At 56.8% G+C, this 21,662-nt stretch overlaps 1 protein-coding gene across 5 annotated transcripts in view; it reads left to right on the plus strand.

Moving 5' to 3' along the window:
* The window catches only part of TTC28 (tetratricopeptide repeat domain 28), a 594,505-nt gene that overhangs the window by 562,686 nt on the left and 10,157 nt on the right, over positions 1-21,662 (plus strand). For 4 of the 5 annotated variants that reach the window (XM_079943481.1, XM_079943479.1, XM_079943483.1 and 1 more), the window contains 8 exons: positions 249-393; positions 10,269-10,448; positions 12,106-12,826; positions 15,154-15,278; positions 17,544-17,775; positions 18,369-18,445; positions 19,963-19,986; positions 20,560-20,689. In XM_079943481.1, coding sequence (XP_079799607.1) covers positions 249-393; positions 10,269-10,448; positions 12,106-12,826; positions 15,154-15,278; positions 17,544-17,775; positions 18,369-18,445; positions 19,963-19,986; positions 20,560-20,689 — 1,634 coding nt within the window. The remainder of the gene's footprint in view (positions 1-248; positions 394-10,268; positions 10,449-12,105; positions 12,827-15,153; positions 15,279-17,543; positions 17,776-18,368; positions 18,446-19,962; positions 19,987-20,559; positions 20,690-21,662) is intronic. The other variant, XM_079943480.1, reaches the window with a different exon arrangement.

The raw sequence follows: 21,662 nt of genomic DNA on the forward strand, positions 1-21,662 counted from the left end.
CTTTGAAGAGCACTTCAGGACATTTGATTATGCAGAAAAACTCCACAGCCATGTAAGCTGCTGTGTGCAGCTGGTCCGCCCTGTGGTGTCTGTCAGTGCTCACTGTGCTGTGAACAGTACCTGAGGGGGAGGATGCGAGGCCAGAGGGAGGGAGGCCCGCGCATCCTGCTGGGTGGCCTCCCAGCTCCCTTCTCCAGGAACAGGAACGGAGCCTGTGCCCGACGTCACCCCTGTCCTTCTCTCCCCAGGAGCTGCCAGAGCATGACCAGCCTGGTCGGCAACGCCACGTCGCCCGTCAAGGACGGGACCTCCTCTCTTCCCAGGAGGCAGAGCTCGTTCGCCAGGCCGCCGCTCCGCGCTCTGTACGACCTGCTCGTGGCACCCATGGAAGGGGTAAGTGCCCGGCCCAGGGCTCCTTGGCGTCAGGACACATCACTTCCCGCTCAGCACCCCCACACCCCGCAGACGAAAAACAGGCTCCTGAGACAGAAGAGGTTTTCCAGACCTGGGGCTTCTCTGTCCAACTTCTCGGTCAGCGTCCAGAAGCCCAAGTGGACGTGTGTTCTGGGTTGGCTGCTGGTTAGTGGATGGGCCCTGAGCTCCAAGTGGGCAGGCAGATCCAGGTTCAGGTCCCAGCCCGGCTCCTTACTGGCCGGCCGGTCAGTTTGGCCTCTGTGACCTCAGGTGCAAATGAGATGCTGCTTCTTCCCACCTTGCTCGTCAGACTTGGGGAGGCCTGGTGGCGCAGGGCTGCCCGCATCTCCCCCATCTCCTCAGCAGTCAGCGCTCCCCCACCCACTGCTCATCTGAGGGTCTCGCCTGAGCAGCTTCAAGCCCAGGGCCGCTTCCTGTTGAGAACAGACCCTTGGCCTCTGCCCTTGTCAGGACTCACTCCACCACAGGGTCCAGTGGCAGAGACACCCTTGCACTTGTGATTTCTCGAGAAGGTTGAGCGCGGCTACTGACAGGTTTCTGTGGCCCTAGTCTTTGCACATCACTTTTCAATCCAGACGTGACTCTGTAACTGGCGGGAGGGTGTTGGGGGAGGGCTGCCAAAGGGCTCAGGGATCTTGTGAATCTGAATGGTGAGCCCATCAGATGCTTTTGTATGCGACTGGGTATTAGTCAGCTCTGGCTGCTGTAACAAAATGCTGCCGACTGGGGCTTAAACAACCGACATTTATTTCTCACAGTTCTGGAGGCTGGAAATCCCAGATTCTTGGTGGGAGACCTCTTCCTGGCTTGAAAACAGCTACTTTTGCACGTGTCCTCACGTGATGGAGAGAAAGACAGAGACAGAGAGACAGGGAGAGTGAGCACACTCAGGTCTCTTCCTCTTCTTCTAAGGACACTAATCCCATCATGGAGGTCGTGCCCTCATGACCTCATCTAAACTGAATTATCTCCCCAAGGTCCTACCTCCAAATACCATCACACTGGGGGCCTAGGGCATGAACATGTAAATTTGGGGGGGACACAAGCATCCAGTTCATAACAGGCCCCTGCAGCAAGTGGAGGCTGTGCTCCTGGGGGGCCCAGCTCTCAGCTGGGAAGGGTGGGGATTGATGGGCCCTCAGGGAGCCAGCCTGTGTGTCCCTCCTAGCAGCTCCCCACAGCCAGGTGGGAGATTCGTCTCACAGGTGTTGGAGTGGCCCATCAGCAGCTCTCTTGCGCTTTAGCCGACTGACAGGGGTGAGGTGCATCCTCAAGGTGTCCTCACCTTGACAGTGATCCCTTCACCCTCAGGAAACGCCAGTGCATCTCCTGGCCTGGCCTTCCCAGATGTGTGTCAACTTGCCTAATATTTTTCAGGAGTCTGCACTGCCTGGTGGTGCCCTCTGGACTTCCCTCGCTCAGGGACACGGGGGTGGAGGGGAGCATAGAGCCTCTAGGAGCTGGAAGCCTGGACTCATGTCTAGCACTGCCTTTTCCTGGCTAGGTGACCTTGGCCAAGCTGGTACCCCTCCTTGAGTACCTGTGTCCTCATTAGAAATTGAGGACGATGCCACCGAGCAGAGCCATCTCTGTGTCCTTAGCAGCTGTTACGGGGCCTGGTGCATGTTGGCACTCAGGAAAATTTATAGATGGTACGTGGTCCAAAGCTGCATTTGTTTTTTGGGTCTAGTCTGGATACAAAACAGAAGACCCAAGGCAGAAGTCAGCTAATGGGTTTTCTGTGGCCGCTCTTTTGTGGCAGCTGGGAGCTTTCCAAGAGGTTATCAAGCAGAAGGAAGGGGCTGGGCCTGCCCTGGAGGCGCTTTGAGTCTGTGAGCCCCCGACCCGTCAACCAGCCCGGTGCTGGTTCCGGCTTACTTCTGGGTAGATTCCAAGTCCAGCGAAGTGCCCGCAGGGGACCCACGCCTGAGCGTTGTTTGTTTCGCTGGTTGACACCCGCCTCTTTTGGCCAGGGAAGGGGCTCTTCCCTTGTATCAAAGACAGAAATCCTCGGGGTGGAGAGCAGCTGGAAGAGGCTGGGGGCGGAGAGAGGCAACCCCTCCCTCCCTCCATTGCAGCGTTTCCACCCAGGAGAGAGGCTGCTACAGCCACGAGTCATCCTTGAAGGGGTCCCATGAGTTCATAAACTCTGCCCTGTGTTTCTTAGACAGTCTTTCTCTCTGAGGACTTTCCCCTATGACTTAAAGAACATAAACATGCCAGTGGGATTAGTGATTGCTTGTGTCTGGACATCTGTGCTCCTCCAGGGGTGCCGGGAGGGGGAAGATTTATGGACTCGAGCCCCAAACGAGTTAGAACTGTGATCGAAGTCATGTCTTTATACAGTTGACTAAGGAAGGAAACCCCGGCCCCCCCGACGTGCGTGCCGGTGTCCTGAGGCTGCGGCGGCCCCTCTGTGCTTGGGAACTGCATGTGTGAACGGGTGTGACCCTCAGGGGTGCGTCTCGTCTTGAAGTGAGGCATTTAGTTTGAAAGCATTTAGTTCCTGATTTAGTCCTTTTGTGACTGAGGAGTTTGAACACAGTGAAGGAGTTAGGCTGCCTCACGAGAGATGTGGAGTAAAACCTTTCAGAGGTCGTTAAAGTAAATGATCAGGGCAAGAGCTTCCCCTTGGCTGACTAATGGGACTCACTGCGGTTCAGTAAAACCACTTCACCGAAGAGCTGGGATCTAATCAGGAGTTCCTTCCCCATTCACGTGTTTATTGACACGTGCCAGGCACAGCCGGGTGCGCACCGGGCACAGAGGAGACTGGGGGCGGGGGCGGTTTGCCGGGTATGATGCTCATGGACTGTGCTCCCGCTCAGCGCACTGCCTGGCGGAGGACTACCACTGCTGCTTCCCGCCCTGCTCCGGAGGCCACTAGAGGGCGACACGGCACCGTCCGCCACTCCCGCCGCTGTCAGCTGCCAGACAGAGCCAGGCCTTCTTCACATTTTCAGTGAAAATACAAATCAAAACCAAAAGTCCAAGATTATGAATTAATGACACTTCAAGACTAAAACGATTAGCCTCTTCACATGGGACGTATAATTATTTGAACAACTGCCTTTGTTTAGCCTCAGTCCTGTTGCTAAGGGACTAGGTCAGACGGTATGAAAAGTGGAACAGAATAATATTTTACCGCAGGCTTGCACCAGGACTTGATTTAATTTAGCTGAAGGGAAACACTGCCTTGGCTCTTTCCTTGAAGCACGCTGTCCTTTGCTGTCAGGACGGGTGAGCATGTCCAGTTATCATTGAGGAGGCCCCGTTCCATCTGCCATGAGCCATCATCAAACATTAAGTCAAATCCTGTCTCAGACCCAAAGGAGAAAATGTCACCAAAGTGGCACGTGCTAGTGTGAGAGGGACCGGGACCCGGTTTGTGTCCGTGGCATTCGTTCTTCATCACCATGGAGTGAAGGGTAGTAACTCGTGCCCAAGCCTGGACTCGCCACAGGGACACGCAGAACCACGCGCCCCCAGGGCTGCTCCACGTGAAGCGCAGGCCCCGAATTACCCCTCAGTGTGCAGACGGGGCTTCATCCAAAGCCAGAAGCTGCTAGCATTAAGGACCCAGGTGTAGAGTCTAAGATTCCCTAGGATTTGGTCAAATCACTCTTTAAATGTGAATTAACAAGTCCCTGGGCTTGTTCTAGTTATAGTCTCTGTCATCCTTATAATTGTTTCCATTTATTTAAATTCCCTGTTTGCTAAGTTTACAGTCGTCAAAGCCAAGATGATAGGACAGGTAGGAGGAGTGAACGACTCTGGTCAGAAGGAACAGTCCCCCTCGTCCACCTCTGCTCTTGACTAAAGAAGCCTCCAGGCTAAGCGGAGTTATTTGGTTCAGGACCCCAGAAACTGACTTAAAACTTGCCGTTCACATCGGTTAGGTTGGTAAACTGCCTTCCTAGACACCAGATCTCCAGGATGGCCCAGGACCTCTCCTCTGAAAACTCGAGGTAGGGGTCTGGCTCTGCCAGGGGCTTGACCAGGAGGAGAGCTTGGCTTTGGCAGGGTTGTGACTGTGATGTCTGCTCTGGGGGAAAGGGACTCTTGTAAAGCGGTGTGATAACCTAGCTTATCCTTACCCGGTAGATGAGACCGACTGGTCAGGTGCCTGGTTTGTAATAGACTGGAGGCTTTGGAGGTCATCTTCGAAGGCTCGTCACACAACAGTCCGACCTTGACTCCAGAGTGTGGAGGGGGGACAAGGCCCGCGAGATGGGCACCTCCAGGCTGTCTGATTTCTGTTTGGGACTTTGTGGTAACATTCACATGGATAGGACAGACGTCACCCAAGGACCACAAGTGTCACCACAGCTGATTAGGAGAAGGAAAAACGGAGGCAACGACTCACAAGCTGTCTGGACTGCTGAAGCAGTGGTGAGGGCGCCAGACCAATCAGCGAGCTCCTGCCAGGCAAGCGGTGTTCTCACCTGGGTCAGGGCCCCTTGGGTCGATTCGAGCTGATGTTCAGCTGCCCCCGTCTCAGCCTGACCCCAGTAGGTTCTGGGGGAGCCAAGGCACGCCTTCCACTGAGGGCGTGTGGGCTCGTTTTCACCATTTCGGCTACAGAGAGGCCTCTTTGAGACTGGACGCTGGGTGGCCGGCAGGCCCCTCTGGCTCTGGTTGGCCACTGGTCATGCATCTCCCGTAGCCAGATTCCTCTGGTTTGCCCCTTCTCAGAATCTCCAGGCAAACCAGTGGTTTGTTTTTTGTTGTTCAGAGAGGACAGTTGAGTGGGTCGAATTTGGACTCTGCGTTTCTGGTTGGAATACAGTGTCTACAATCCTGGTAGCTTTTAGTCACGGTTTCAGGGTTTTTTTCTGAACAGCTTTGATATTTACTGAGACTGATACAACCATCCATGACACCAATATTTCTCAGAAGCGTCACATAAAAGGTTTCTCTACCTTAAAAAGTTCTGTTTGATCAATTCACTCAATCAAAAATATAAGTCAGGAAAAAAATCCTAAGCCCTGTACAGGGTTCTGGGGTATCCAGATTCCCAGCAGTCAGCTCTTTGCTTCTGGAATCCTTGTTGTACATAGTGAAGTCCATTTCATCCCAGATCTAAACTGCTGGAAAGTTCATGGACCCAGGAGTTTTCTTGCCCTCCCCCGTGGTGACCAGGGGTGTTCATTCTCTGGCCTGTGATGCTGCAAGGCTCTGAGAGGCCTCCTGTCCTTCCGTGAAAACGGAACTCCCCGCATATGGGGGCTGCAGGCTGCTCCTCTGGACCCTGGTGCTGTGCACAGAGCACGTAGTGCTTAAGCCAAAGTTGGGACACATGCAACATCATGTTTGATAATGGTGCTTTCCAAACGGTTCAGCACCCCCCAGGTCACCATGAGTGTATACGGGAGATCCCATTGACCAAAATGGTGATTGAATCAGAGTTCACCACCCAGCAAACACTTGGGACCCGTGGGGGTTGCCTGGGGGAACTGCCGACTCGGAAATTGGACGTCAGGGTAACTGCTCGGCGGTGGGTTTCACAGGTGTCAGGTGTGGTGGATACTCAGTGAAGAGCTGTGGATGATGGTGGTGGAGACGTGCAGGTGAGGAGGACCGTGGTGATGGCGGTATCCCTGAGTCCCTGGGTTCCATGTGGAGCTGGATGCTCCAAAGAGGCCATTTACGTGTTTTGGCCATGTTTACAAACACAGGAGGGAAAGGGAATGAGTTGTACTAGAAAAATGATCGAGACCCAGCAGGAAAGAATAGTATGAATAATAGGACCTGTGTTCCTCTTACTTAAAGCACCTGGAGGCAGTTGAGAATTCACGTTTGACGTGTATGTGCTGAGGGCCTGCCTAGAGCCCCACACGCTGCCTGTGAGGTCGCGGCGTCAGTGCTGTCCCGTGGGTTCGGGAACTGAGGGGCAGGGAGGTGAGAGTCTTGTCGATGTTCTCAGAACCCCCTCCACCTCTCCCCTAACCACACACCCCATCATCTAGCAGTTCCGGGTCCCCCAGAGCTCCCGACCCAGCACACGGACCCAGACCCCGTGGCGAAGGCCTCTCCCGGAATGTGCCTTCCCTTCCTGGTCACTGGGCAAGGCTTTCCAACCTTCCAAACCCCGCTCAACAGAGGGCCTGGGTCTGGTCCGGAGCTAGAAAGCACAGGTAGGTTAACTAGGGGAGATCAGTATCAAGACTGTTCCCTGTGGTGAAGGGGTAACTGTGAGATACGGGAGACTGTGTGGTTCTCCTGGGCTGAGGGAGCGAAACCCAGGAAGGACGGACACTGATGAGGTGTGGTTCCCCCTCCACCCACTCCCCGGGAGCGGGCTGTTCCCTGGTCAGCCGGGCCACCCCCGAGTGCGGCTGGGAGGAGGCCAGGAGCCACAGATGGCAGGGCCACGGCGGGGCTGCGGTTTAGTACGCGTGCGCACGCAGGCGTGCGCACGCACGCACACGCACGCACGCACGCCTCAGGGCAGCACCTGTCGCTCGCTCGGGAGAACCGGCTGCAGGAAGCAGCGTGTGAAGAGCAGGTGAGGACAGGGCGTTGGGAGCTGAGGTGGGAGCTGATAACAGCCGCCTGGAGCCCCCTGTGGAGAGGAGCCCTCTCTCCTCTGCAAAGCCTGGGCTTCGCCCGTTTTCGTCCTCTCGCTGCCCGCCTCCCCTCCAGCCCGGCCGGCCTGGCGCCGCGAGCGCTCCAGCCGTGTTTGCTGCGAGAGGCAGGGTCACGCTTCCTGGGGGAATAAACAGATTTTAGGGCACTTGGCCCGGTGTTTTCTATTTCAGAAAACACCTTCCTGGAAACTGTAGGGGTCAGAGAGTCGGGGTCCTTGCTGGCATTTGTTGGACTGTACTCGTGGCGGGTGTGGGGGCGATGCGGAGCCCTTTTGTCCTTCAAACCCAGGGCTTCAGAAGCCAGCGAGCCCTTCCCAGACTGGCAGACGGAGGCGCAGAATAGCGCTTCCTTGAATTCTCTCTTCTCCGTCTAACAGACGAGGTGTAGCTTGCATAGACATGACTGTGCTCTCTGTGTTTAAGTTCACGTTGGATTATGGCTGATCCTTCCGTGCCAGGGTGACGCTCGTGTGTCCTGGAGGCAGGATGCAGAGGACAGCTTTCAGGGCCCCTGTTCCAACACGTTCGGTCAGTGTTCCCACTGCCTTTAACCAGAGATGCCCGTCTGCCATGCAGCCTGTCTGCCACCACCCACCTCCTTCCCCTCTGTTGGATAAGGGTCCCGTTTGGAGCCCTCACCCAGGGCTGTGCGTGCCAGGCCAGAACCTGCGGCGAGGTGCTGTCCCGGGAGGATCTGGACCTATGAATTCGGGTACACGGTTCAGAGACAGGCTCGCAAGCTCCCAGGCTAGAGTTTCAGAGGCGTTTCCCTCTCCTCGCTGCTAAGGCTACTCTTCACCAAGTCCTGGCAAGTCCTGTCCCCTTTTCTCCGCTGCGTTTCCTCGCCTGAATTACCGCGAGCAGCCCGTCTCGTTGGTGCAGGCTGCCTTTCAAGGCTTCATCAGAGGTTCCGCAGCAGAGGATGCAGGTCCCCACAGCCTGCGAGAGCCACACTCCCGCTCAGCCTCAGGCCTCCACCATCTGGCTCCCGAGTCCCTCTCCAGCCTTGCCCTCCGTGTGCCCCATGGGCCTCGTCTGCCCAGGTGGGGCCTCCCCACCCTCACGTGCAGAGCAGCAGCTGGGGCGGGGGGGTGGGCCCAGCATCGTGTCCCACCCTCTGGGGCTGGCGTTTTACACTTCCGTGGTCTCACTCAGTAGTGGTTTCTTGTGCACGTTTTATTTTCTGAGACATTGCATCATCGTGAGCTCTCGAGCAGGGACTGAGTCCTGAACTGACGTGGCTCCCCATCGCCCAGTCCCCCACCTTAGACACTAGTGGCTGATGGAGAGATCAGAAATCAGTCGTCGCAGAAGACACCTGAGCTCTTCCCAGGACGTGACATCACCCTCTTAAGGCTTGTGCCTCAGACAAGACAGTCTTGTGGGCGGAGTTAGCAGAGTCCCTTCAAAGGCACGCTGCCTGTGGACCTTTTCTCTAAGCGGCGTCCAGCCTCTTACCTGGCCCAGCACCCCTCAACTACCTTCACTTCATGTGACAGGTGCTGTCGTGACTGGGGACTTGTCTGAGAGTGCTGTGTCCCCGTGAAGCCCGTGACCTCTGGAATGACACCTGACAGAGACTTATCAGGGTTGGCGCCCTGGCAGGTGGAGTCCAGGGAAGGTCTGCAGGGGTAGGGCTGCCACCCCGTCCAGTGATGCCTGGTGACCCCGGATCAGGCGAGGATGGGTCTGGTTCTGCCCATGGCAGGTGGCCTGAGCCCCCGCATTGCCCACGTGCCGAGCAGCAGTGCTCTGGCTGGGCAGCGAGCAGTTGTCACTGTCACAGCTGCTGACCCATCCCTGAGGTCAGGGTACCATCAGCCCAGCTGCTCCGGCCCGGCCCCCAGGGCCTCTAGGTGCACTGCAGCAGCCAGCAGTCTGCCCTCCAGAGGGCCTTCCAGAGCCTCCTCCCTGTGCCAGGCCAGGCAGGGGCCTCGGTGCGGCCCACGGTGGGGACACGGAGCCCAGGAGTTGACCCCTGGAGTGGTCACTGTGCACACCCTACTTCTTCCTTCCTGGGTTGTACAGCGATACTTTTACCTTTTCTTGGAAAGTAGCTCTTAAAGAAAGAAAGAAACAGTTGGCCCAGTAATTTTTACTTCTGCTTTCTTTAGATGCATCTAGAATTTTAAAAAAAGAAAGAAAGCCACAGGGGGTTTGTACAGACAGAATGTCCCACCAGGCGCGTGTCCCTTTGGGTTAGCTGAATGCCCTCTGCACCCTCAGCCCAGTGCCCACAGCAGCGCGGCCGTGGACACTCGCTCCTCCAGAGCGCAGTGGCTTGGGCAACAGAGGGATGTTGGGGGGGACCCGGCTGTGACCCTCCCCTGAGCCAGCACCCCAGGGCTCAGGGCTGCCCAGCACCTGGCACCTGGTGCCCGCGGTCTGTGGGCCCTGCACATTCTCCCCGCAGGCTCCTGTGGCCGCTTCATCTCTTTATTCACACTTGGCCTATGTCTAGTCTGGTTTTCACAGTCATTGCCACTTGCGTTATCCGGATTCATCCGGCCTTAGTCTCCATGAGCAATTCTGTTGGAGCGTGAGGGCTGTCTGTCTGCTCTGGGTCCGCATGCACTCACCCTTCCCTCAGGTCCCCGCCTGGGCCTTTCAGGAGTGATGGGGGTCCCATCAGTGTCAGATTCCCTGTCAGCACCGGGGGAGCGAGTGGGGACAGCCCCTGCAGAGCCTGGGGCCATGGGGCCATCCTGTCCTCGGGGGAGGGACACAGAGGCCTGAGGTGACTTGAGGTCCTGGAATCCGGAACCCTTCTCCTCCGGGGATGTCATCCTGGTTCCCAAAGCTTCTGTCTGCACGCCAGTTCTCTCGCCTCCTGTCCACTGAAATGGACAGCACGTCCCACTTTGGTTGAGCCCTCACTGCCTGTGTGACGGGGTCATTCCTACACTGCCCGTAGGGTCCCTGTGCCAACGCAGCATCTCCTGCCCTGGTCCATCGGGTGCACCATGACTCAGTGCTTTCTGGGACAGCTGCCCTTTGCATGAATCCCCTGCCATCTGTAGAAACATCTGGGTGACCCGGGCTGATCCTTGTCTTTGTGGGACACCCTTCGTGCCGGGTGACAGCAGTCTCCCTCCTGGCCCTGCTCCTCTACCCTCCTCCTCGGGTGGCGCCTGTGAGGCAGGTGGGAGGGAGCCCCGCCCATCGCCCCCACTCCCTGAGCGGCCCCCCTGGGGGCGGGGGTCCCCCCCGCTGGGTGTGTCAGCCGCTCCCCTCACCCCGCAGGGCCTGATGCACTCCAGCGGCCCTGTGGGCCGGCACCGGCAACTGGTCCTCGTTCTTGAGGGGGAGCTCTACGTCATCCCGTTCGCCCTCCTGAAGGGAAGCTCCTCCAACGAGTACCTGTACGAGCGCTTCGCCCTCATCGCCGTCCCTTCCATCCGCTCCCTCGGTCCTCAGGCCAAGGTAAGTCAGGCCCGCCTGGGTGTTTGGGGCGCCGTCCCTCTGGCTGGGCTGGCATCCGCAGGAGGAGGTGTGGACTCCCTAGTTTGCGGCTGGTGGGGTGACTTTGGAGCAGATCCGTCCGAAGGCAGGGGGACAGCCTCCCGAACCCTTTGCCACCCCAGGAGGCCACCATGTGTGTCATTTCTCTCTGCGTTGCTTTGCTGTGACACCAGGGTTGGGAGCGACTCCCAGCACTGAGTCAGGCTGGAGGCCATGCCGCCTGTCTGAGGAAGCGGGTCACGCCCTGGGGGCCGCGCTCACCCGCCAAGCTGACCACTGAGTGGGCGCCGAGTGTGCCCAGCAGAGGGGCCGCAGGCACGGAGGGCAGACAGATGGGATTAGCATCAAGTGGGCAGGGGCCCCACAGGCCGACAAAGAACCGAAAACAAATGGGTGGCTTTCAGGACTTGGGTCTCATTCAGCAAAAATCAGTGTGGGATGAACTCTGTGGACTCAAGGGGGTGACAGTGGCCCGCCGCAGGTCAGGGCTTAGCCCACAGCCACCCCTGGCGCTGCCCACCTACCTAGAGGGCCTTCAGAGCCAGCCCTGAGCCCTCCCTTCTCTAAACTCGCCCAGATACCCTGAGACCCGGGCTCCCTCCTGCCCCGACACTCCTGCCCCAGACCTGGGCGTGGGCGGCCCCCACAGGACCTGCCTTGGCCTCCGTTGACCTTGGTCATTGGCATGGTTCCAGCCAGGTCAGTTTCTGCCTCACGGGTTTTGGAGATCTTAGTTATGACTGTTTTTGTTGCTGAATTGTACTTCTCATGGGACAGAATCAGTTCAAGGTGAAAGAAATGATTTTCTCCAAGTTTTCCTCATGTCCATGGTTGACTGTGAATCCCATCCATGAGCCCGCTGTGTGCCGTCCGGCACGGAGGGTCGACTCACCTCTCCTGCTGCCAGGGCACCCTGGGAGGCACAGATGAACCAGAGAGTGGAAGAGTCCTGCCTCCCGACAGGCACCCGAGAGGCATTTCTCTTTCCCAGTTTAAGGCATCACCAGGTGGAAACACCAAAAAATTATTTTGAAATAATTTGATACGTGATGTTTTCCCCAAAAAACATCAGAAGGCATCGTAGGGGAAAATCAGAACTTTGTTGGGCTTCTTTATGCTGATGTTATAATTCAGTGATGTTATTCATCTTTCCAGTTGTAGTGCCTCTAAAGGACTTAATTTGGCCCTGTCTCCCCTGCGACTTGCTTTTTGCAAGTTTAAACAAAATCACCCCTCAGAGCCCCTGTTGCATCAGGAGTGGGTTCCCCCTGATTGAGGGGCTCACAGGGGAGCCTGTGGGAGGGAGATGTAGGGCAGGTGATCCTGCCCTGCACACCCTCACCTCCTACATGCCCTGTCCCACCCCCCTCCAGCTTGACAAACGTCAAGGGGTCTTCCTGCCATCTATCTGGTCTCATTGTTTTCAAGAGCTTGTCACCAGCAGGTGTGATTCTCAGTCGGACATGCACCTGTGTCAGAAAGGTCTTGAAAAGTAGAGTGAACAGAGTTATCAGGAGATCGGGTGGAGCCACGCTAGGTGCAGCCCTGCTGGAGAGCTGGCGTCTGCCTGCCCCAGAGAAGCCCTAATGGGTGGCCCGCTGTCTTCCCTCCCCTCCAGTCTCACCTGCGGAAGAACCCTCCCGCCTACTCCAGCTCCACGTCCATGGCGGCTGTAGTCGGCAACCCCAAGCTCCCATCGGCGGTGATGGACAGGTGGCTGTGGGGCCCGATGCCGTCAGCCGAGGAGGAGGCCTACATGGTGTCCGAGCTGCTGGGCTGCCAGCCGCTGGTGGGCAGCGTGGCCACCAAAGAGCGGGTCATGAGCGCCCTGACCCAGGCCGAGTGTGTCCACTTTGCCACCCACATCTCTTGGAAACTGTCGGCCTTGGTCCTCACGCCCAGTGTGGAAGGCACCCCCGCTGGCAGCAAGAGCTCCTTCGGCCACCCCTACACCATCCCTGAGTCCCTGCGGGTGCAGGATGACACCAGCGATGGCGAGAGCATCTCGGACTGCCCGCCGCTGCAGGAGCTGCTGCTCACAGCCGCCGACGTCCTGGACCTGCGGCTGCCTGTGAAGCTAGTGGTTCTCGGCTCCTCCCAGGAGTCCAACAGCAAGGTCACAGCCGACGGGGTCATCGCGCTGACGCGGGCCTTCCTGGCGGCCGGCGCACAGTGTGTCCTCGTGTCTCTGTGGCCTGTGCCCGTGGCTGCTTCCAAGATGTTCCTGCACGCCTTGTACTCGTCCCTGCTGAATGGCCTGAAGGCCAGCGCGGCCCTGGGTGAGGCCATGAAGGTGGTGCAGAGCAGCAAGGCCTTCTCACACCCCTCCAACTGGGCAGGTAGGGGCTCGGGCACCTGTCAGAGGGCCTGGGGGCGCAGTCAGGGGCGGTGGGGTGTGAGGACGGGGGTGGGGGGAGGTGCTGGGGAAAGACAGTGCGGAGAGGCTCAGGGAAGGGGCCTCGCTGGCGGAGCCAAGTCAGCCTCTCCTCACTATGGCATTAAAGTGGCCTTGGGAGCAGGAGCATCAGAAGAGTTTGCCATCAGAGCACATGTCAGGCCCCTCCTGATGTCGTGTATACTGGGTGACCCATTTTACGGCCCTCATATGAAATCCCAGACTGTAGGAAAGAGCAGTCAGTGTGTTCAGAAAGACCTGAGATTTGGTCATTGGAGGACTTGGGTTTGGTCCAGCTCCACATCAGGCTGTGTGGCCTGAGACAGGTTCCTTACCCTCCCTGAAGCTCAGTGTCCTCAGTGGTACCAAGGGGATGACGGTGGTGGTGCTGGCATCTCCCTGTCCACATTTGAGACAGTCTGAGGAGTGGGTTGAACGTCTTGTGATGCATGAGGGGCCGGCGGCGTGTGTGCCCGGTGGTCCCACCGCAGGGCCCTGTGAGGGGCATGAGGGCCTGGGGGTGGAGGGAGCATGTTCCCTGTGACACCTGGTCTGCCGCTCAGCTCTGTGCGATGACCTGCGACCTGCTGTGGACCCTCCCATGTGGGAGACCCTCCCCGACAGGCTGAGACCCAGGCCTCTCCTGCGGCAGGGCCGCTTTGCTGACACACTTCATGATCCTTCAGTTTGTGGTGGTCTCTCTGAATTGGCCCCTACACCTCCCCAGGACCTCCAGAGCAGAAGACAATCCCACCAATGCCACAATAAGTGTCTTAAACCTTGAGAAGCAGAGGAACACCAAAAATACTATTTTCAAACATTTACATTTTATTGTTTTAATGGCAAAAAAATATACCATTCATTTATATGTTTAAAAGTTGGGAACAAACTGACTTTCACTTTACTCTTCCCCTCAAAGTAAATCCAGTTGACGTGAGCTGAGGTTGCTGGTGTCGTTCCCCAAAGGCGGGTGAACCCTGAAGCAGGGCCGTGGCGTCCCGGGCCCAGTGGCCAGCAAACAGGAGCCCGCAGGGGCCACCCTGGGCGTGGCGCTGAAGTTGCCCACGGCCAAGGGCTGGTGCCGGGTGGGTGAGCCATGTTGTTGAGGAGTGGAACGTGTTTACTTCACAAACACCTCATAGCTGTGGTCTTGTTCAAAAAGGTATTCAAAATTCAAAGCAGAATCTATGCTGTTTCCTCACGTGGCTGAAGAGAAACATTCAGTTGGTCCAGCAGGCCTCCTCTCTGGCAGCCCTCAGCTCAGAACTGGGCCCTCCATCTGCGAGGCACGGGGCAGGCAGGCCCTGCGGGTTTGGGCCTGGCCATGTTGCCAGACTTCTGCCAGGAGATGTGGAAATCAGAGGCGATCACGCCCGTGGTTTCCATGATTGTTCTCAGCACATGGTGTCTGTTTATATCTGTTCTCAGCAGTCAGAAGGGGCTCTGAGCACCATGTGGTCCCGCAGAATGTGCTGCAGGGTTTGTGGGGACCCAGCCCCTGTGCTTGGCCATTTATTCTTGACAGGGCCTCCCAACCCCACCCCGCATCTTCCCATCTTACGGACGTGGTATTTTTGTCATTGTTTAGTTTCAGTGACAGACAATAGAAAAGTCAACTCTGTTCTGTGGGAAATGGTGTTTAATGATGCTGCCCTGTTACCCTTAAAAACAGGCTTGGCACATTCATTCTCAGAAAACCCTTCCCCTCCATTACTTGGGGAAGGTTGGCCCTAAAGTTGCTGGGGGAGGCTGCTCCGCTGTGTACCTCCCCCAGGCCCTGCTTATGGAAGTAGGTGCTGGGGAAGAGGAAGGGGGACAGGATCCAGGCAGACGTGTGGCTCCTTCCTCCCCAGCCTAGGCTCCGTTTGCTCGTCTTACAACTGGGAAATACCTCCTCCTGTCCCCTCGTCTGGTGGCCCCGAGGAGTCAGGCACACCCACCCCTCCATCCCTGGGCACATTCCAGACCGACACAGATTAATTTCAGGGAAAACAAGGCAGATCATTTCTCGGGATGGTGGCCAAGCCAGGGAGGCCCCTGGGGGCCACACAGCCTTCTCCTGCCTTGCTCACTGCGCAGTTGCCTCAGCAGCTTTCCTGAGCAGCTCACCCAGCAAGAGTATCAAACTGCCCCAGTGAGTTAGCCGTCCCGGTCCAGCCCGTGGAGCAGCTGTCCTTGGCACGCCTCTCTCTCTCTGTGGCACAAATGAGCTGTAGAGACCAGCTGGGCTGGGTGAGGGCGACTCTGAGGTGCTTTCTGGGCTCCCCACAGGGTTCTTGCTCATCGGGAGCGATGTGAAGCTCAACAGTCCCTCCTCGCTCATCGGCCAGGCCCTCACCGAGATCCTCCAGCACCCAGAGCGGGCGCGGGATGCCCTGCGAGTGCTGCTGCACCTGGTAAGGGGCGCAGGGCCCTTGCGGGAGGCGGCCAGATATGCACAAGGAGCAGGGCAAAGCTGGAGGGATCCCACAGCACCGGGGGGTGTGAGCAGGTGGAGGGGACGTTGTCCCCAGATGTCTGTGTGGTGGGCACAGTGTGCAGTGTCACACCGATGGCTGCAGCCATCCTCGCCCAGACCCTGTGGGGGGTGGCCAAGGGGGGCCCTGGAGCAGGGCCTGACCACGGGTGCTTCCACCCCATGGCTTTGGGCAAGTGACCTTGCTCTCCGAGCCTCAACTTCCTCGAGTAGAAGGGGGGATAAAACTTTACCTTTTCAAGGTTCTCGTGAGGGTTAGAGAAAAGGTGAGTACCTGGCACACAATAGGGTCCCAGTAACTGAGAACTGGTATTTTATAATCAAAGGACACTGGCCTTTCCTTAAATTCAGTTGGAAGAGTCCAAGCCCAGCCCTACTCTTGGTGGGGCCCTGGTGAGAACACAGAGGCCCCATGCCATTTTCTACAGAATTGAAAGGTTATAAATAAATCAGGCCAGGAAACAGTGCCATAAAACTTGTTCCACCCTTCCACCTTGATAACCTGGAAGGCAGTTTCAGATAATTTAGAATTCTTAGCTTCCTTGGAGTTCTGTGCCAGAAAGACCAGTGCAGCCCCAGCCCAGACCCCGTGAGGCAGGGGGAGATAGGGGACAGCCCACGCCACAGCCGAGCTCTTTCCAAACCCAAGGCAAACAGCCACCCCATAGCTTAGAGATGCACACACGGCTCTGCCTGTGCTCAGGAGGGAAGGGCCCAGTGAAGGCTTCTCCACAGGTCCTGGCAGTGGGCTAGGGCCGGCTTCTGGGTGGGCATGTTCCCTTGGCCAGGGGAACGCTGCGGCCCATGAGGCTGGGCATCAGCTCTGTGTGGACTCCAGTGAGGGATCAGTCACGGACATTTCTTAAGCTCAGGTCTGCCTGAAGGAGGTTTTTTCAGGCCTGACAGAAATCAGTGTGTGAACAAGAATGCTGGAGGCTGAAACCTCTGACAGCTCTTGGGCCAGACGCAAGGCACCCACGCTGCCTGCCACTGGTGGATGTGCTCTTGTGCTTTGAGAATTTTGGGGGAAGACTTTCTCAACTGATTTTAACCTGTGCCTGGAAGCTGCACGGAGCCTTTATGTTGCTCAGCACTAGGACCCTTGTCAGGGCCCTCTCTCCCTGAGAGGTGCCCTTCTTCCTTGCTGTAGCCCATTTGCTTTCTCCTCCCAGGCCAGGCCGTGGAGCAAGAGCCAGGCCTCTTCGCTCCCATTCGGCCTTGAGGCCCCTCGAGTACATCTAAGGGTTTTCTCTTTCTTCTTGCCTTCATCTTCTGGGGTGAGTGTAGGGGCCATGGGTCAAGTTCACCAGTCTTTTCCTCCTTCTAACTATCCACTGGACAGTGTCTCTAGCGCCCTTCTAGCCCAGGGGACAGCCAGCTGGCTGCCTGTCTGTCCTGCCCGGGAACGTGCGTTTCCTCCAGCCTCTGATGTCAGCCCCCAGCACCCCAGGGTTTTACTCTAAGAAAAGTCTCAAGTGACATCCTGGACAACTCTCCTTCCCCTCCAGTGACGGCACATGTGCCCCAGAGCAGGTGACATCTCAGAGGGACTGAGATTTCCCTTAGAAAAACCGCCGAGGGAAGGCCTGCGGCTGTTGCAGGTGCTGTGGACGCTCCCTGGGAGAGTTAGGGTGGCAGTTACCTGGCAGCACTGATTTAGGCCCTGGAAGGTGGAAGGGGCCCATGTGCAGGTGGACACAGGACACAGAGGTCAGCGCTACAGGATGAAGGAGGAGTCGGAGGCCTGGGGGACGAAGGCCCCACGGTGGGCACTACTTGGTGTGTGTGAGGTCACGAGCAGTGAGGGGGTCCTGAAGGCCTGAGGGTTCATCCTAGTGATGAGGCGCAGCCATTGCAGGGTTTGGGGCAGGTCCCTGGCTGGAGACTGGTTTTCAGACAAGTCACTTCAGTGTCTGTGGAAGACAGCCTGGAGCTGGGTTAAGGAAGGGACAGGACTCTTCTGAGCCTCCAGCCCTCGGCTCTGATGGTAGCAGCCCCTCCCTTGCAAGACACTGGCTGCTGCTGCAGAGTGTGGTCCTCAGGCCTGGGTGCCTGGTGGCAGCTGCCAGCCCTGCAGAGCTTCCCACACGGGCTTTGTGTTCCCCCAAAGCCACTTGGAGAGAAAAGAGGGTACCCCCCCGCCCATCCCGTGCAGAGTGGTACCTCACTCCCCCCTTCCCTGCAGGTGGAGAAGTCCCTGCAGCGCATTCAGAACGGGCAGCGCAACGCCATGTACACATCCCAGCAGAGCGTGGAGAACAAAGTGGGCGGCATCCCTGGCTGGCAGGCCCTCCTCACCGCTGTGGGCTTCCGGCTGGACCCCCCGGCCAGTGGCCTGCCAGCAGCCGTCTTCTTCCCAACCTCCGACCCGGGCGACCGGCTCCAGCAGTGCAGCAGCACCATCCAGTCCCTGCTGGGTGAGCCTTGGCTGACAGCTTGAGCAGGGCAGTGGGTGGCCGCGGTCCCTGCTGGGTCTCAGGTGGGGAGGAGCGAGGGTCTCTTGAGAAGTGCTGAGGAGTCCCAGACACAGACTCCTCCTGATCTGGGGGAAAGGAGTGCTCCTGACCTAGTGTTTCCATCTGATGGCAACATATCCTCTGCCCCTTCCTGGGGTGACGTGAGGTCTTGCTGGGCAAACAGTAGCTGCTATTAACATTTATTCAGCAGCTTCGGATCTGACAGAGCTGTGTGGCTGACCCCAGGGTGACGCGGGGCACAGATGCTCAGGGCTGCCCTTTGTGTTTCACTCGAAGCGGGTGATGCTGCCTAAGCGACTAGTTGGGGTCCTGGCATGTGACCATATGCCTGGAGGACACAGCAGGGTCAGGACTGGCCCTGCCTCCATCTGCCCTTCTCAGAGACAAGCCAGACATGGATACACACGTCTGGCTGTCCCGAGCTTCTGAAAATGCCACCAAAGCTGAGCGTTTGGGGTGCATTCCCCTCGGAAGGTGCAGGACCATGGGTGCAGAGGCCCCTCCGGATAACGCCTGCCTCCTCCTTGCTTTAGGTCTGCCCAACCCTGCCCTCCAAGCCCTCTGCAAGCTCATCACTGCCTCGGAGACGGGCGAGCAGCTCATCAGCCGGGTGAGTTGAGCCAGGACAGCTGAGCCCAGGTCTGAGGACTGTGCTGGGTTGGAAAGACAGTGATTTGGCCCCAAATAGGAACCTGCACGTGATGCCTCACTGCTTTTTTTCAGCTTTTGTAATGAGAAGGAAAAGGCAAGGGCTGGGAGTAGAACTGCCCTCTCCAGCAGGTGCAGGCACAGAGGAGCAAGTTCTCCCAGTGTCCTCCCTGGGCACTGAGTCCCAAGGGCCTCAGAGGATGCTTAAGGGGCCCCAGTCACCTGTAATCTCAGGGCATTTCCTGAACTCTCCATTCAGTGGTCTCCTGCACCTTATCATCCCTAACCACCAACTGTTTCTGCTGATTGACAAGTGTGGCAGCCACCTTACCCAAGCCAGCAGGTGTAGGGCCATCCCGTCAGGGTGGCTACAGGTGCTCCAATACTTATTCTTAGATCAAAGTATGACCCCTGCCTGAAACAAAACCACCACTGAGGCACAGCGGTGAACACAAAGTCAAGTCTCATGAAAGATACTGCTTAGCAGCTTTTCAAAAAGTGCTTTCTTTTAGGAGAATGTAGATCTAATTCAGAGAATTGGAGGATTCTAACCCTTAGCATCATGTAGGCCCTTCCCAACTTGGCCTAAGAGCTTCTGATCTTCCTACTGGCCAGTGAGGGTCTGGAACAAGCACTGGGGTGACAGTGTAGCAACCCCTAAAGAGCACAGAGCAGTTTTCTCTGGTCACCTTACAGTGTAATAATTTGAAAAATACACATTATTAGATATCAGCAGATTTCATTTGAGCAGAACTGTTTCTATGTGGAAATAGAGCTGCTCCATCTAGGGTTAACCTCTGCAAATCTGATTGGTTCCTGGAGCCTCCCCCTACCTGGGGTGGTTTCCAGCTTGGATTTGGAACATAGCTCACTCATCTGGCCCCTTCACTGAGTTTCTGCTACTTTGTAGTAAGTGTGTTAGACCTGCTTGTTGAATAGAATCAGGAAGACACTTAAACATCCTGAACCCAGGAGGGCTACAAGCCTGTGCTCTACAAAAAGAGAAAGCTAAAGTACATTTACAGGGCCAGGCTGAGCATCCAAACAGCCAATAGCTTAATTTCTAGCTTTTGGTGGCAGCACAGGGACCTCCACAGGGAAGCGTCCTGGGCCGCCCCCAGTGGCTGGGGGATGGTAGGCATTTCCGAGTCACTCTGGAACCAGAGTGGACTTTGCTCTACAGAGTGGCCTATCCGCGCCCACTGTGCCCCTCCCCCTCTCCTGGCGAGGAAGGGCAGGGCCTGGCCGACCCTGGCCCCACCCCCACCCCCAGCGCGTGTCTGGCCTGGGCGTGGCTGTGCGTTCTCCTGTGTGTCCCTGCTGACTCTCACTCCTCTCCCCTCCGGGTCAGAGCCGCGGGCCCGGTGTGGTGCTTCCTACAGCAGTGATCAGCTTGTGTTGCGTAACTACCTGTGCTTAAGTCTAAATTCTCTTCTTTCTCTCTTTTTCTTTCTTCTTCTTATAATCTGCTGGCCGAAGGCTGTTAAAAATATGGTTGGAATGGTGAGTACCACTCTGAGTAGCACTGTTGTCAGGTGAGCCCCTCAACCCGCCCACCCCGAGGTCCCCCTGGCACTGCTGTCTCGCCAACACGCGCTCAGGCTGGGGGGGCAGTGCCGCTGGCTCAGGTGGTCTGCCCCGTCTCCGCTCTGGCTCCCCTTTCCTGCTCCACCCTTCTTGTGCTCTTGATTTGACCTTTCAAGTTCCCTCAGAACAGCAGGGGCAGGAGCAACACACTGTGAACCCACACGAGGCCCCGGGTGGAGTTCACACATTCAGCAGGTTGTGTCTGGGAGACCCCACCCCTCCTCTAGGCCCCGAGTCCCCTCCTGCACTCATAGCCCCGTGGCCAGTGTGCGAGGGAAGAGGCTGGAAGCAGAAACCCTGCCTGGGGCCTGGGCCTCGAGTTCCCACAGAGAGGACAGCAGGACAGTAGGCATGGAGGCACCGTAAAGAGAATTTCAGATGCTACCCACGTGTAAGGTCATTAGTGATAATGACAGGTGACACAAGAGAAACTTGGGGACAAACCCCTGGGGGCCAGATGCAGCGGACGCTGACGCTCTCCCCGCTCAGCTCCACCAGGTGCTGGTCCAGCTGCAGGCCGGCGAGAAGGAGCAGGACTTCGCATCAGCCCCCATTCAGGTCTCCATCAGCGTCCAGCTGTGGCGGCTCCCGGGATGTCACGAATTCCTGGCGGCTCTAGGTAGGATGGAGCATCCTTGACTTCATTGGCTTCTTTCATTCTATTTTTTAAAAAACTTATTTTTCTCATTTTTATTGGGTTGATAGACTCAAGGGTCTTAGTGTTTTCTTAGTTTATTACTTAAAAATAGCTAATGCAGACTCTAGTGCTTTAGCACAATTTCCAAATGGCCTTCCAGCTTTGTCCCACTCTCCCTACATTATGATTTCCTCTCTCCCATTTGTAGTCATTGCGTTAAGATGAATCTGTTAGATTCAAGTATTGTTAGGAGTCAGGCCATGATTAAAGAAAATAAGTCATAAAATAATGATTTCAATATTGGTCCCTATCACTGGCTACTGGAACTTGGCAGAAAAAAATACAATTGAAACCACCTTTGACTGACCACGGGGACCTAGAACTGCTTATTTCAGGATCCTCTTTCAATCCAGAACACTCTTCCTTTTTCAGCATTGTAACCCAACTGAGGCACCTCCCAACAATATCGCTCTTTTCTTACCACAGGTGCGTTTGTTGATAAAACATCTTAAGAGGCTAAGCTGCTCTCCTCCTGCCCCACTTAAGTGCCTGTGAGACTTGCCGGAGAGCCATTCACTCCACACATTTTTTGTTTTTGTTTTTCAACACCTGTTCTATGTTGGGCAATGTTCTAGGCACTGGGGATCAGCAGTGAGCAAAGGACAAAAAGCCCTGCCCTCTTACCAGTGTTTTCATGCTAGAGGGGGAGACAGACAGACATAGACCTAATCTAAGGGGAGCACCTCAGGTGAGGAAGCACCATGACAGACAAAAGCATCGGGGTCACAGTGATGTGCTGGAGGGGTGGAGGCAGGGAGGCTGGCAGGCCCAGAGCCTGTGGATGAAAGATCCAGGCCGAGGGAAGAGTGTCTGTGAGCTTGGGCAAGGTGCAGGGGACACGGGGGCAAATGAGAGAGGATGGGGTAGATCCTGGGGCTGTGAGGCCAGTGGAAGT

Source organism: Stenella coeruleoalba (assembly GCF_951394435.1).
Source record: "Stenella coeruleoalba genome assembly, chromosome: 14".
Lineage (NCBI taxonomy): Eukaryota > Metazoa > Chordata > Mammalia > Artiodactyla > Delphinidae > Stenella > Stenella coeruleoalba.